Source organism: Juglans microcarpa x Juglans regia, chromosome 5D (genome assembly GCF_004785595.1).
Source record: "Juglans microcarpa x Juglans regia isolate MS1-56 chromosome 5D, Jm3101_v1.0, whole genome shotgun sequence".
In the NCBI taxonomy this organism is placed as follows: domain Eukaryota; kingdom Viridiplantae; phylum Streptophyta; class Magnoliopsida; order Fagales; family Juglandaceae; genus Juglans; species Juglans microcarpa x Juglans regia.
Window position 1 is genome coordinate 5,534,775 of NC_054602.1, and position 15,534 is coordinate 5,550,308.

Genomic DNA, 15,534 nt, shown 5'->3' on the forward strand with positions numbered 1-15,534 from the left:
TTTATAAATATTGGAGATGGTTTAATTGATGAAAAAAATAGGAAGAAATTATATACTTAAAAGTTACAGCTAGCTAGCTAGGAATTAGAGTAATTGATCAACATCATTAATATTTAATGCCAATAGCTAGCGATCGAGATAACTTTAGTTGTGCTTGTAATTTATAATTCTCTGGCTAAGTACTATAGCTACGTACTGATGCAGGGTGATGATGATCTAGATCTAGTAATATTTGATCAGCCAGCTTCTGATATATATATATATATATATATATATATATGGCTTAATTAGTACTATTATGTCATTAGTGCATACATGTATAGAATTAGAGGCAGATCGATCGAACTGTACATGATATATCATGTCATAATTGTAAATTATCTCAGTTCAAGGCTTTTGAAGAAAATTAGAAGCTGTACTCAATCATGTACGTATCAGATAATTTTGAAACTCTATTTCTTAGTCTCTCTCGATCGAGCAAATCACACAATATTTATAATTTGTTTTATAACATGGTCACGTTTTCCTTAATTCATTATTTGGTACACAATTAAACTGTGGTAATGGCAATGCTCTGAAGACCATTCGATTCCTTACTGTTAAATGAGGTTAATTCAAATTATCTCAAGGAGCGAAATTCTAACAGTCCCGGATCTTTACTTATCTTACGGCCCACGTCACTTTGTTAATTGCACCTATATGTCGTTTAGGAGGCTACTAGAGTCACCTAAATAATTTCATACTTCAAGATTAAGAGATCTAAGTGGTTTCTCTAAGAATTTGTAGAGAAAGATGAGAGTTTTTCTTTTGTACATTCACTTTTCACTCTTCTTTATTTAATGTACATAAAACTCTTTTTTAAAAAAGGTTTCTCATGGGAGGTTAATTAACTTCCCTAAGTTAAGTAGTAGTGGTGGCGAGTTAATTAATAATCTCTCCACCCATGTGGACACAACATGGGTCATGGGGTACCCACTACCAACATCTCTCACTTGTCCACAATGGGTGCTATGTCCATTAACAATCTTATTTCGATAACTCAATCAATTATCTCTCACACAGAAAATGAAGTGTGCGACGTGACGAGAAGGCAAATGGTAGGAGTACTATATTAAGTCACTATCATACTAACATAATACATCACTCATAATATCTCATCTATGCCTGAGATTATTTGATCTCGCTAGGTCAAGAGTCCTTAATCCCTCACGACTTTATAACTCAAAACAATTCTTGATCTCATATTATATAATATGCCCATGATTATATCAAGTCAAAATAACATAATCGTTTGGGCTATGAGACATAAAATAACAAGTAAAAATTCAAACAATCTTCCCTAGATACTTATGTCAATTCAATTAGATTTGAATGTTTTTCTAGATATGTTCTGTGAAAATCGTATCATTCATGACTCTAAGAAAACATGTTAAAGTTGCAACATCAAGTTTTCATTTCATGACATAGTTTCAGGTTCAAGGGCATAGAAATAGATCATCTTTTGATCAATTAAGACTTACATAGTGATGGAGCAAGGACTCATCCAATCACTCCCTCATTTGGTAGTTGATAGCATACACAATATGAAATATATGTTACGGCGGAACTCCCACTTAATTGGACTTGTCACATTCCAATACCGTAGGAATCTTAATCTAGTCGCCACAAATGCATTCTACTTGAGTTTCATAGCATAGTTACTCATATAGTGTCTGTCTAAGATCTCACATTTCGCTTTAATTATGTTTCATGAAGTTGTGCAAATATTTCATATACGACAGTTGAAAATCTCATCTTAGCCAAGCTAAGTTGATAGTTTTTAAATTTATTTTAAATGCTCCAAAAGCATTAAGATATATACTAGCTCGCGTTCCTAGTGCCAAAATAAATAATTTGTCACATCTTGCTCACTATTTAAGCACCAAGGTGATCATCCATATGAGTGGACTGATATTTGCCTGATGACAACTTTATAATATGTGCTTTTCACTTAGAATTAATTAATTAATAATATGAGATAAACGTAATAATCTCACTGTAATAGATACTAATAGTGTCAAATGTACAATAACGTCTAAGGCATCCTCAATAAAACATATATCAAATCCAATGAAGTCCCAAATTCCTGACATGAGTTTGGAAAATATTTCTACTAGTAACCTTAGTAAGAGGATTAGCTACCATCTTGCTAGTAGATATATGTTGTAGGATCACTTTACCTCGCGCAACAACATCTCGAATGTAGTGAAAATGAATATCTATGTGTTTAGTTCTGCCATGATATTTGGGATCCTTGGCATATGCCAAAGCTGTCATACTATCATTGTATATCTTAAAGGCTTTATCTATAAGGGCAGTAACCTCTAGGCGTTGAAAAAATCCCCTTAACCAAAAATCCTCGTAGTTGCTGAATAAACAACGTACTTTGATTCCATCGTGAACAAAACAATGTATGATTGTTTTTTGTTACACAAAGAAATAGCTCCTCCACTAAATATGTGGTGCCCCTAATCCCCCTTATATAAATACACAGGGATCGAGATGCAAGGATGGTGACAACACGGTCACACATCTCAACGAAGTGCCAGTGTGTGTACATGCAACAGTGTACAAATAAAATAACGCAACGGATAGTCAACTAAGTACCAGAATTTATTTACAATCAAACATCAGTAAAAATTTAAATAGCAGTTATACAGTCATCCATAAAAATATAATACAATAGTTTCAAATAAACAAACGAGTGATCCCAGATCACTCCTTAGGCGGAGCCGTCTCCTCAGGCTCGCCCTCCTCCTCCTCATCTGCATCAAAATCTGCGTTACCACAAAATGGTATCGCAAGTAAGTATGACCTCAAATAACAACGTAATATAAAATGCATTAAATGCAACTAACATGCATGCACATGATGAAATATGTATTTTTCCACAAAACATCATTTTTCCCGAAAATGATAATTTTCCAACACACGCCAAAATCCCATTTTGGCCCAAAATATCCGTAAAACATTTTCCCAGAAAATGATTTATCCAGAAATCCAATTCGCACTATTTTCCCAGAAAATAGTGAAATAATTCCAAATGCACCATGCATTATTTCCATATGCACCATGACCTCCCCTATGGACCATCCGCACGTCCTGGCTTCGTAGCGGTGCTCAGTTCCGCGCCCAGCGCGTACATGGCCAAGCACCCACACTACGCAACGAGCGATGCCCAGTTCCACGCCCAGCGCGTACGTGGCCAGACATCCTCTAGTCCCCGCCAGCAGAAGGACCACAGAGTCGGCACGAGACCATCTCGTCCGATCCCATTGTCGCCCGGCGACAATCCAGGGGACGTTACTCAGTATATTCCGCTCCCGAGTAACCAGAGGAGCTCCACCGAGTTAATACCTCATCTCGGCTTGGGGTCGTGATACACACGCACCAAAAATCCATTCTCACATGAAAACTCAGTTTTTATAAACACATGAACATGAATGTAATACACGAAAACCAAGTTTTCTTTTACAAACATGATCATGCATGAAATAATGAAATGCACATATACCAACACAATATCCAAACCAACAATTACCAATCCAATCAAATCCAACCAAACAACTCCAATCACAAATCCATCCGACCCCCGAACTCCTCGGACTCAGTCCGGCATGCCAAAAAATACAGTGAAATGGATTAGTGCAAAAATACATTTAAATTACGAAAGTTCTTTGGAGAAATACTTACAGTGCAATATAACAATTTTCGAAGGATCACGAAGTTGAAAAATGCGACGTTTGAGCAACACCACAGTATAAAATATACTGTGGCCGTGGGTCACAAATACAAACTTTCAAACGGAGGCAAACGAAGACCCAAGATTGATAGGGTAAGGCCTAGGGAGGTCGGTGAAGCTAGTGATGGTGGAGGTTGGCCGTGGGTGGCGGCGAAATGGGTGGTAGAAGATAAAAAATACCCAATCGGAAATGTGGATGGTGGAGCTTCACCGGTGGCGGATTGGAGGTGGGGTTGGGTCCAATGGGTTGCCAAGAGGTCGAGGATGATGTGGTAAAAAGATGGTGGCCAATGGTGGTGCGACGGCGGCGCAGCGGTGGAAAGAGTGTCGCGGCTTCAATGGGCTCGTGGTGGCTAACGGCGGCGCGAATGGAGCTGGAAACGGAGGTGTGGCGTCGCCGGTGGCTGGGGGAGCTGGGGAGCCGGGCGGTGTCGACCACCGCCGGCGCACGGCGGTGGGCTGGGGCAGAGGAAGAACGGACGGAGAGAGAGGGAGGGAGAGGGAGTTGGGTCCGCGCGCGGGGAGGGGAAATAAGGAGGAAAGAAAAGAAAAAAAGAAAAAAAGAAAAGAAAGAAAAGAAAAGGAGAGGAAAGAAAAATAGAAGGAAAAGAAATGAGGTTCAATCCTCATAACTTGGGTCACAAAAATGATCCAACGGAAACGATTTCAAAACCTCAAGTTAAATAAAATAATTTAAACGTAATGGTAAAGTCAAATTGAAATAATTAAATCCCACAGTAATTAATTAAATATGAAAAACAATTTAAATGCACAACAATAAATAAATATTAAGAAAGCACATAAAAATTAATTTTCACCAATTAAAATCATAGAAATAAACTCATTAAAAATCCAACCAATTTTAAAATACGAGAATAAAATTTAAATAAATAAAAATAATCTTTTAGTAAAAATACACTAAAATGCGGGGTGTTACAAAATATAAATGCGTAACGCGTCGTAGATTTTCGCTTATCTTTCTCTCTAGCCCAATCAATATCGTTATAACCCTTCAATCTCATGTCTCCATCCTGATAGCAAAGAATGAGATTTGTTGTCCCATGAAAGTATCGAAAAATCTTCTTAACTGTTTGCCAATGAACAAATCTTGGATTACCCTGATAACGACTAACGAATTCAACTATAAAGCAAATATCAGGTGGTGTACACAACATATCGTACATTAGACTTCCAATTACACTTGCATAATAAACTCTGGTCATTTCTTTCATTTTCTCATCATTCTTAGGACAGTGTTCTAGACTCAAAGTATAACCCTTCTGAATTGAAATGTCTATTGGTTTTAAGTTGTGCATATGAAATCATTCTAAAATTTTCTTAACGTAAGTCTCTTGAGACAAACCAAGTAACTTTCCAAATTGATCCCTTGAAATTTTAACTCCCAACACATAATTTGCTTCACTCATGTCCTTCATCTCAAAGGTAGAGGATAATCACTCTTTTGTGGCGACAATTATCTCCATATCATTTCTAGCTAATAAGATGTCATTCACATACAAAGATAAAATTAGAAAACTCTTCCCTATATATTTGACATACACACATTGGTCTTCTTCTAACATCTCAAAGCCATTTGAAGTAATGCCTCATAAAATATGAAGCTCCATTATCTAGACAATTGTTTAAGGCCATAAATGGAACATTTCAACTGGCATTTTTTGCGCTTTTGTCCCTCAACCTCTCATTGTCTAGTTCTCCATTGAGAAATGTAGTTTTCACATCTATTTGAAAAAGTTCCAAATCTAGACGTGCAACTATAGCTAGAATGAGACGAATGGAAGCAAATCTCACCACAAGAGAGAATATTTTTTCATAATCTATACTCTCTCTTTGGGTATAGCCCTTCGCCATAAGTCGGGCCTTATACTTGTCAATTGATCCATTTTTCTGATGCTTAATTTTTAAAATACATTTGTTTCTAATAGATTTGCACCCAAGTGGAAGATCAAGTAACTCTCAAACTTGGTTCTTTACCATAGAACTCATCTCATCTCTCATAGCATCCACAACCTCCTATGCTTGTGGGCTTAGTTTTGGCTCTAGAGGTTGTCTTACCTCTGCTTCACTTGCCACGGTGGAGAGTGTATATCACCTCCATCGTTCTCAATGTTTTCCAATATCTAAACACAAAGTTGAATCATCTTAATATGTATGTGCGTCAATAAAGTGAGCAAAAACACACCCCAAGTGCAAGGGTGGATCACATTCTCTGTGGCCGAGAATGGGACTAGTAAAAAAAAATATTTCATTGTCTTCTTCCTCAACACAAATTTCTGGTTTTTCTTGATTTTGACCATCTATTTCGAATCGGTCATAACTTACTCATACTAAGCCCAAATTAAGCGTATAATATGTCAAATTAAAGCTTATGAGCTTTCTACCATATAAAATGTATTTCCAAAATGTAAGATTTGGTTGGTTAAAAGTTAGTTCAAAGTCATGGTCCAAACATGAACTTTAAAACTAGGGTTTTAGATTTTTTCTTCTATATGCAACGAAATTTCATCAAATTTAAGAGACATGATTCTGGCATCATAAAGAATGTATTCATATAGAGAATTCAACCTTAAACATGTCATATCGTAGTCTTTAATGAAAAATCTGAAACATAAACAGTCATGGTCTATCATCAATTACATGCTTTTAAACTCATTTTAAAGCATCAAACAACATGTAATCATATGCATATGGGCGAAAACTAACAACATACACTCTGATACCAATATCAAATGAGGTTAATTAGAATTATCTCAAGGAGCGAAATTCCTACAAACCCGGATCTTTGCTCATCTTACATCCCACGTCACTTTATTGATTGCACCTCTACGTCGCTTATGAGGCTATTATAGTCTCCTAAAAAATTGTACGCTTCAAGATCAAGAGATGTAGATAATTTCTCTAGGAAATTGTAGAGAGAGATAAGAGTTTTTCTTTTGTATGTTTACTTTTTCACTCTTATTCATTTAATGAATGTAAAACTCTTATTTAAAGAGTTTTCTCATTGGATAATCTCTCCACCCACGTGGACACAACATGGGTCATGGGGTACTCACTACCAACACTTACTATATATACATGTAATGGGTGGATATATATATATATATATATATATATCTGTCTCTATTATATAAGAGGCTATCAAAGGGCTCAAACGGAAATTCTTGTTTTTTGTTATCTTTCAGTTATATCAACGTTAATACTACCGCAGCTTTGAGAATGATGATCTTCTGTTTGCACTTTTACAATTTTATCCCTCTATTTTGTTTGTTTACCTTTTTATCCTTCAGTTTGTTTTGTTTTATTCGTATTTTTACGTTTTTGTCCCTCACTTTTATGAACAGTAAATTTTCAATCAACCTATCCCATCCTTGACACAACACCTAAAAAGAATGAAAGAGAAAAGACAAAGAAGACTAAAGCTGAGGGAAGAGACTAAAGCTAAAGGAAAAGAAGCTAAGAAAAAAAGACCCATAAAAAGACTTTTTTTTTCAATTTGTGTGAGTGGGTCAATAATTAGTGCATTAGTTACGGGGAAGAGATAATTTTACTTGTCTCAGTGATTTTGTGTCTGCTTGTGTAAGTGAATTTTTTTTTATTTACTGCTATTTCTCTTCATTTCATTATTTTCGAGTGCAAATCTCTCTCTCTCATTCCCGATTCCCTTTCTCCTCTGAGTTCTCTCTCAACCTTCAACCTAGCGTCCTCTGTTTTTTCTCTCTCTCTCACTCTCACCACCTCACGGCCCTTGCCGCCGTTAGCAGCCATGGAGCACGGCAGGCCTAGCGACGCCGTGCGTCGCCTCTAGCCACTAGATGCAACCCCCCTCATCCCATAGAGATCTGGGTTTCAAATTTCAAACTTCTTAATTTTTTTCCTCAATGGCCAAACACGGCGTCAAGATGGGGATTATTAGCATGATTTTATTGTACGTTGCGACTTAATGTGTTTCCATATATTTTAACAAGATGAGATGAAATGGTTTAGATTTCACTTTTGGTGTTTTATCATTTTCAGGGTCAGATCTGGTATGCTTTTGCTGCGTATTTAGGAACAGTTATGCATCAGTTAATATCAATGAGCATGTGTGTTTTCAGTTTGATGTCCATGCTTGTCTGATGTGCATGTTTTCATCTTCAGGTTTGTGGTGTTCAATTTGTGTTAATCAACTGCATCTTTAGTTTTGTGGGCGTCCAGATCTGACTGGTTTTGACAATCTAGTGTTTTTTTTCCTTTCAGTTCGTTGAAGTTGATTTTTTTTACCTTACATTTCAAAATGAAAAGCAACTGCAAACGCCAAATCGAGCTTAGAAATGGCGGTGTCCGTACATACTAGTATTTGGGACAGCGTGAGATAGCTAACCAAAGTGGCCCAGAGAAAGGGTAGCGATTCGCTGCACTGGGCGTTACAGGTATCTTCGAACTTAAACTCCGTTGGAGTGGCTCTGCCATCTGTGGAGCTCGCCGACGTGTTGGTGTCGTACATTTGCTGGAACAACAACCTTCCTATTCTCTGGAAGTTTCTGGAGGTTGATGTTGAGCAGGACAACAACCTTGCCCTGCTCTCCACGAGGTTTGTGTTTCTGTTTTGAATAGGTTTCTGGGTCTTGTTTTGTTTTATTTTTGGTGGGACTGTTTTGGTGATTTGGAATGGGCGTTTTTGGGATATTGTTTGTTGGGTATTATCGAAATTATGCGAGATTGCTTAAATTTTTTTTCTTTAAACTGTTCAATTCTTTTCACCGCGTGTTGCTCGATGAGTTTCAGTCAGCGACACTTTTGATCTCTTCATTGCACTGTGTGTTTGTTCCTCAGAAAATGGAGGAAAAGAAAGTAACAACTAAATTCAGAGTGCATTCATTTTTTTTTCCTTATTGTTGTTTTGCTCGCCAAGAACTAAAATAGCAACTCAGCCAAATAATTTGTTGAGGTCACTTTTGTGGATTTATTGTATTCTCAAGTTTTAACATATAGAAAATCAGACTATAAAAGGTTGTTTTCCTTTCTTTGTACCTCAAGATCTCTCTCTCTATACGCGCACGCATAACTATGTGTAATATATATATATCTATGTAATATATATATATATAGGTATATGTGTGTTGTATAGGTATATATATGTGTGTGACCTTATCATTTTTGTTCAACTATCTTGCTTTTGGTAGTCACATTCACGAAGATAACTTTTGTACAGGGTCATTCCGCACCGACAATCTTGGCCAGTGGCATATAGGCTTTATCTTGAACTCCTTAAGAGACATGCCTTTATCCTTAAATTTTAGATAAATGATCGAATTATCATAAGTGAGTTATATAATTAGAGCCATTTATTTTGTTTGGTTCACCTTGTCACTATCATTTGATTGTATTCATTAATCATTTTTATTAAACGATATCATTTTTTGCACGTTGCTCCCTACCTAGTATATATATATATATATATATATATATATAGAATTCGGGATAAAATATGGACTTCAAGGCGCGCATGTATTCAATTTGATCAATTCGTGTGACAGAGAACGTACATCACGATTTCCTAACTTGTATATACATATATATAGTAAAATGGTCGGTCGTTTATGTACATACATGATGTTTAATTAGACTTGAATTATCAATACTTAATCATACCAGATCAACTGAGGAATAAGGCTCAAAATAGGGAACTTTACTTAAACTCCCATACATAACACTATACTCCCCATACATGTAAATCATCAATTGTTTCACTTTTACAATCATTTCTTCGACTAAATTACCACCATATATTTGTTTGAACAAAAAATGTAAAAGACTAAATTTTGCATATTAGATCAAGAACAACATTAATAAATATCATCAAATTAGCCTTTTCAATAGATCCCCAATATTTCTCATACTTACTCTTCATATTCACCGCCATACATTTTAACATTTAATAATTGAGATGAATTGAGATATGAGATGATATGATATATGAGATGAGATGAGATGATATGATATGAAATATGAAATGGGTGATGAGATGAGATATGAAATGATACGATATATGAGATGAGATATGAAATGATACGATATATGAGATGAGATGAGATATGAGATGATATGATATTTGAGATGGTATATGAGATGAGATATAAGATGAGTGATGATATATATGAGATGAGATAAAATATAAGATGATATGATATATGAGATGATATATGAGATTAGATGAGAAATGGGGAGATGAGAGATGAGATGAGATGGAAAAAAATCAGATGAGAGATGATATAAGAATGAGAGATGAGATAAGATAAGAAAAATTGAGACTCAATGAGAAATGAGATAAGAGATTATATGAGAATGAGAGATTAGAAGAGATAAGAAAAGATTAGATGTTAAGAAGTATTAGACATTTCAACTCCCATATTTCATATTAAAGAAACTTCAACCTTAATCGATCGATCCCATATATCAATTAAGAATTTCCTTGCTGACTCTTTTGAGTTGGAGAATTCCAAACGTTGAAGGATCGAAAGCTTTTTGTGAGAAATTGGGAAACATTGGACACTAAAAATACAAAAGAGAGGAAATTTTTTATGGGAACGCTGCGAGTAAGAGAGGAAACAAAGTTGTGGAAGAGATAAACTTAAAAGAAAAACCAGCTTAAAAAGACAGCAAACACAGTCGACAAAAGGAAGCAAAAGATAAAATAAATGGGAATTTTCTGAGAAAATAAGGGGCATAATTGGAAACAAAAAAGTGAACAAAAATTTTCTGTTTATCGGCATAGACACTTATATAACTAAGGTAGATATATGTTTTTTTAGCACATTGTATCTTTTGCGTAACTCATAGCAATTATATCCTCAACTTTTCAAATAGCACTACTTGTGAGATTAATTTTGAGGCAATATATAACACATTGTTCAGTTGAGAGGCCCTTTCCCAATAAATTTAGAGTAGTGTTACATACAGTCGTGAAGTGCGTAAACGTCGTATAATCGCTTTGAAAAAGAGTGTGATCCACTATTAAAAAATTAATTAATTTTCATGTGAGTCTTATATTTATTCATATTTTTTAAAGTGATTACGCGACGTTTACACACTCACAATTGCAACTATCATTTCTCATAAATTTATCTCGCCAAAATCCTTGGTAAAACCTAATCAAACTGACTTTTTTCCTAGAATAATAGTGGGACAAATACTAGTCTATATACTTTATTCAATCGTGCCATTATGGACCTGGCCTAATACACCCGTCTATTAGGTGCCCTATAATAAGCCTAGGTTGTCTGAAAAGTTCCCTCAAAGTGTAGGCCCATTGGGCCGGGGGCACATGTGTTGGACAACACATAAACCCAACAGTTGGAAAATTGTCCATCGAGACAAACCAGGCCCTATGGATGATTAAAATTTTCCAGGTTTTTCGATTGAATTTCTTTTCTATCCTTTCCCCGTTCCAAAACCCTCGGGTTTCAACTTTCAATTGTCGCCTAGGGTTTCACTCGGTTTTTCCTCACTTTGGCACTCAGATCCAATAGCGGAGGAGCAAGACGAATCCTTGAACATGGTAGGACTCGAAGTCGGATCGGTCCCATTCAACCCCGATGGATGGGGCCCTCCCGATTCCACCAGCGCTACCACAACCGTCGTCTCCGGCAACATCAATAACAACCTCCCTCTGAATGTCCCCTTCGCCCCCTTCTCCCGCTCCGACAAGCTTGGTCGGATCGCTGACTGGACCCGAAACTACAACAACCCGGCACGCTCAAAGAACCCTTCTGACTCCGTCTTCGACTTCTCCAATGACGATTCATTCCCCGCTTCCGCCGATGATGACTCATTCCGCCTCGTGGACGGCAAGCCACCCCCGAAGCCGAGATTCGGCCCTAAATGGCGGTTCCAGCCTCAGCGCCAGCTCCCTCAGCGGCGAGACGAGGAGGTCGAAGCCCGCAAGCGCGAGGCCGAGAAGGAGCGCGCCCGCCGCGACCGTCTCTACCACCTCAACCGTTCGAACAACTCGCAGCGCCGCGAGGCCGCCGTGTTCAAGTCCTCCGTGGACATTCAACCCGAGTGGAACATGCTAGATCAGATCCCCTTCTCCACCTTCTCCAAGCTCTCCTTCTCGGTTCCCGAACCGGAGGACCTCCTTCTCTGCGGCGCGCTCGAGTTCTATGACCGTTCCTACGATCGCGTCACTCCGAAAAACGAGCGTCGCCTCGAGCGCTTCAAGAACCGCAATTTCTTCAAGGTTACAACCACAGATGATCCGGTCATCCGCCGCCTCGCTAACGAGGACAAGGCAACGGTCTTCGCCACCGATGCAATCCTCTCCACACTCATGTGCTCGCCGAGGTCGGTTTACTCGTGGGACATTGTTGTTCAAAGGGTTGGAAACAAGCTGTTCTTCGATAAGAGGGACGGCTCGCAGCTCGATTTGCTTTCGGTGCACGAGACCTCACAGGAGCCATTGCCGGAGGCCAAGGACGATATCAACTCCGCGCACTCGCTCGGTCTCGAGGCCGCGTACATCAACCAGAATTTCTCTCAGCAGGTTCTGATAAGGGATGGGAACAAGGTGACCTTTGACGAGTCCAACCCCTTCGCAAACGAAGGCGAAGAGGTCGCTTCCGTGGCGTACAGGTATAGGCGGTGGAAGCTCGACAACGATATGTACTTGGTGGCGCGGTGTGAGGTCCAGAGTGTGGTCGAGGTGAACAAGCAGAGGTCCTTCCTCACCCTGAATGCGCTCAATGAGTTTGATCCCAAATACTCTGGTGTTGATTGGAGGCAGAAGCTTGAGACTCAAAGAGGTGCCGTATTGGCCACCGAGCTGAAGAACAATGCGAACAAGTTAGCGAAATGGACTTCTCAAGCTCTGCTAGCTGGCGCGGATCTGATGAAATTGGGGTATGTCTCGCGGGTTCATCCTCGTGATCATTTTAACCACGTGATATTGGCGGTTGTTGGGTACAAGCCGAGGGAGTTTGCGGGGCAGATTAATTTGAACACTTTGAATATGTGGGGGATTGTGAAGTCCATTGTTGACCTGTGCATGAAATTGAATGAGGGCAAGTATGTGCTTGTGAAGGACCCGTCTAAGCCGCAGGTTAGGATCTATGAGGTGCCACCAGATGCGTTCGAGAACGATTATGTAGAGGAACCGCTGCCAGAGGACGAGCAGGTTCAGCCTCCCGTGGAGGATGCTGATGCTGGCGAGGCAAATAATGCTACAAATGATGTGGAAGATAAGGAGGTTGATGCTCAAGCTTGAAGGTAATGGTTTTCAGTTCAGTTCACTTGCCACATACCTGTTATCAGCCATTTTTTTTTTAATTAACTACAAGTGCAATAGTTCAAAATTACGTTATTTTTAAGAGAGACTCTATCTCGCAAAAGTTTTAAAACTTTCACCACCCCAATGTAGTTTTGAATTTTGCCAGCAATTAAGAACTTTCTCGGTGCCCTGAGGTACATGAATACAACCAAAAACTGGGTTAATCTACCGAACTGCAAAGTCAGGCTTATTTCTCCATTAGAGCATATTAACTGAAATAGGACTCATTTTGAATGTTACATACACGCAAACCAGAAATCAGTTGTGTGAGCTTTGTGGGTGAGTTGAGTTTTTTTTATTAGTAAAAATTTCATTGAAAAGCTCAAAATGCACATTCCAAGTGCACAAGTTGTGTACAAGAGAGACTAAGAGAGACTAATCTAGAAAGAGGAAAAGATACAAGAGACTCGTGTATTGTGCATAGTCGAAGTACTCTACTCATTTGAACCCCAAGGGCCAAACATGTGATCCAGGGAAAGATGGCTGCAACAGTAATGTGTTTTTTAGTAAGTCAATTGTTTTTAAAACGTGCAAAGGGGTGCTACCCAAGTAACCTCGATGCATACAGAAGGAGTTTATTCCTTAATTAGTTAACAGTTCGGAGAAACAACATGAATAACAACATGAGACTAACACCACCAGTGGCTAAGTAACATGAATATTTCCTATCATCTCTAGGCTTCGGGGAAACCTCTAAAAGCAACTATAGAATTCTACAGTGGCTAAGTAATCTTCCAGAAACTGAAAAAGTACCAAAAATTAGCTTGTAGAAGTATGACATGTAAAGAAGCCTTACAGGACTCAAAAAGTACTAAAATACTCAAGTTCTGAATTATTTGATTCATTTATTTTTCCCTGTGAACTGGTGATGGATGAAACTCATAATCATGCTTAGATTACTCACTAGGGTCAATAACTTCTAGTTTTCTACCGTAGAATAAGAGTGCAGTAGTTCTCTCCCCCAACAGCACTATGTAACAACTTCCAAATGAAAGCTCTATAGAGCAAATGCTTCAATGCAGTACTCTGCAGATGCCATGACAACTTGCCATTGCCCTGCGAGTCTTCATCAGATTTAAAGTTTCCCGAGGTGGATTCAACCTGGGATTTGATCTCTTCTTTTGTTATGCCTTTGTCCATGGTCATATTTGCTGCATATTGAAACAGTTGGGCGATATTGATGCTCTTCTGCCAAGTTTTAGCACTATAATTTGTTCTTTTTTAAGACTTAAATTAACAAATGTCCCAATTGAACCGAATGTGCCAGTTATTTCCATGTTGATTTTTTTTTTTTATTTGCATATTTATCAGAGTACAATTATGTTGTTGATTGCTAAATATTGGATTGCAGATCAAAACCATCTCTGCTGAGGAAGAAGCGATTGGCACTGACATTGCCGGCAGAGAAACAGATATGTACACATGGTACTCTTTTTTTACCCCCTTTTGTTTTGCAAACCGTTGTCGCAATTTAGCAGAAAGACACGACCTTTTTATAGCTTGCATTTTTGGAAAACTCTGTTGATTATTAATTACTTGCAGTTTGAAGGATTGTGTGTGGGTCTAGAAATTAAAATCGCACCATTGCTTTGTTCAGATGCCACGTTTTGGTTTTCACATTTCAGCCTTATATTGGATCAATTTTTGTCTAAAGTGATAACTTCTCCTTTGAGAACTTGTTTGGGAAAGGCTATATAGAAACAGAAACAAAAAGAACTTGTATTCGAGAGAGAGCGTGATTGGTAAGAGTGCCCATTTCCGTCGGGGGCTGATTCTCAAGTTTTGGGCTCGATTCAACTTCTAAGCTGAGCGAGCCTGGGCTTAGAAAAAATAAAAAAAATCGTGCAACAAGCTAGAAGAACCCAAAGAAGAGAACGAGTCTTTTTATCTTTTACATGCATGAAGAATACAAATTACAAAGAAAATCACCCTTGCTTAATTTGTATTATCTCTTGTGCAACAAGATAAACAAAGAAAATGGTGGCTTCCATCCAACTCTTTCAGGACCGTTACGCATCCTCTCCTCTTCGTACATGCATACTATGTGTGGTTGTCAATGTTGGGGTTTGATTATCATTGGCTAACGCAATAGTATTGGGCACGAAAATTACGGACTACGCATGATTGGGAGTGGTCCCATTTGAGGATTAGAATTATGACGAGGTCAATATCTAAACAGAAGTTTCGAGTCAAGGACTGAAGCATTTTACAGCAAATATTAGTACTAGCAATTGGGAGAGGACATTGGGATTGGGATTCAAAGTTTTTCGAGGTTTGTGAGATTTGCATATATCACATGGAATCGTGGATGAGATTTGACCCCCCGCCCCAAAAACGGAGGGGAGGTTACGGACCATTTCTATTCGACTATTCCTCCTTATTTGGGTTAATTTCATCTCATTTCATTTCGAGTTTTGCTAGCTGCAAG

General features: G+C 38.3%; 1 protein-coding gene across 1 annotated transcript; it reads left to right on the forward strand.

Annotated features, from left to right (window-relative positions):
• The first annotated feature begins 11,153 nt into the window (after window positions 1-11,153).
• On the forward strand, window positions 11,154-14,702 carry LOC121266359 (eukaryotic translation initiation factor 3 subunit D-like). The gene is made up of 2 exons (XM_041170163.1): window positions 11,154-13,045; window positions 14,458-14,702. Exon 1 carries the CDS (start codon window positions 11,337-11,339, stop codon window positions 13,041-13,043), a length of 1,707 nt encoding a protein of 568 aa, XP_041026097.1. The 5' UTR covers window positions 11,154-11,336; the 3' UTR covers window positions 13,044-13,045; window positions 14,458-14,702.
• The last annotated feature ends 832 nt before the right edge of the window (window positions 14,703-15,534 follow it).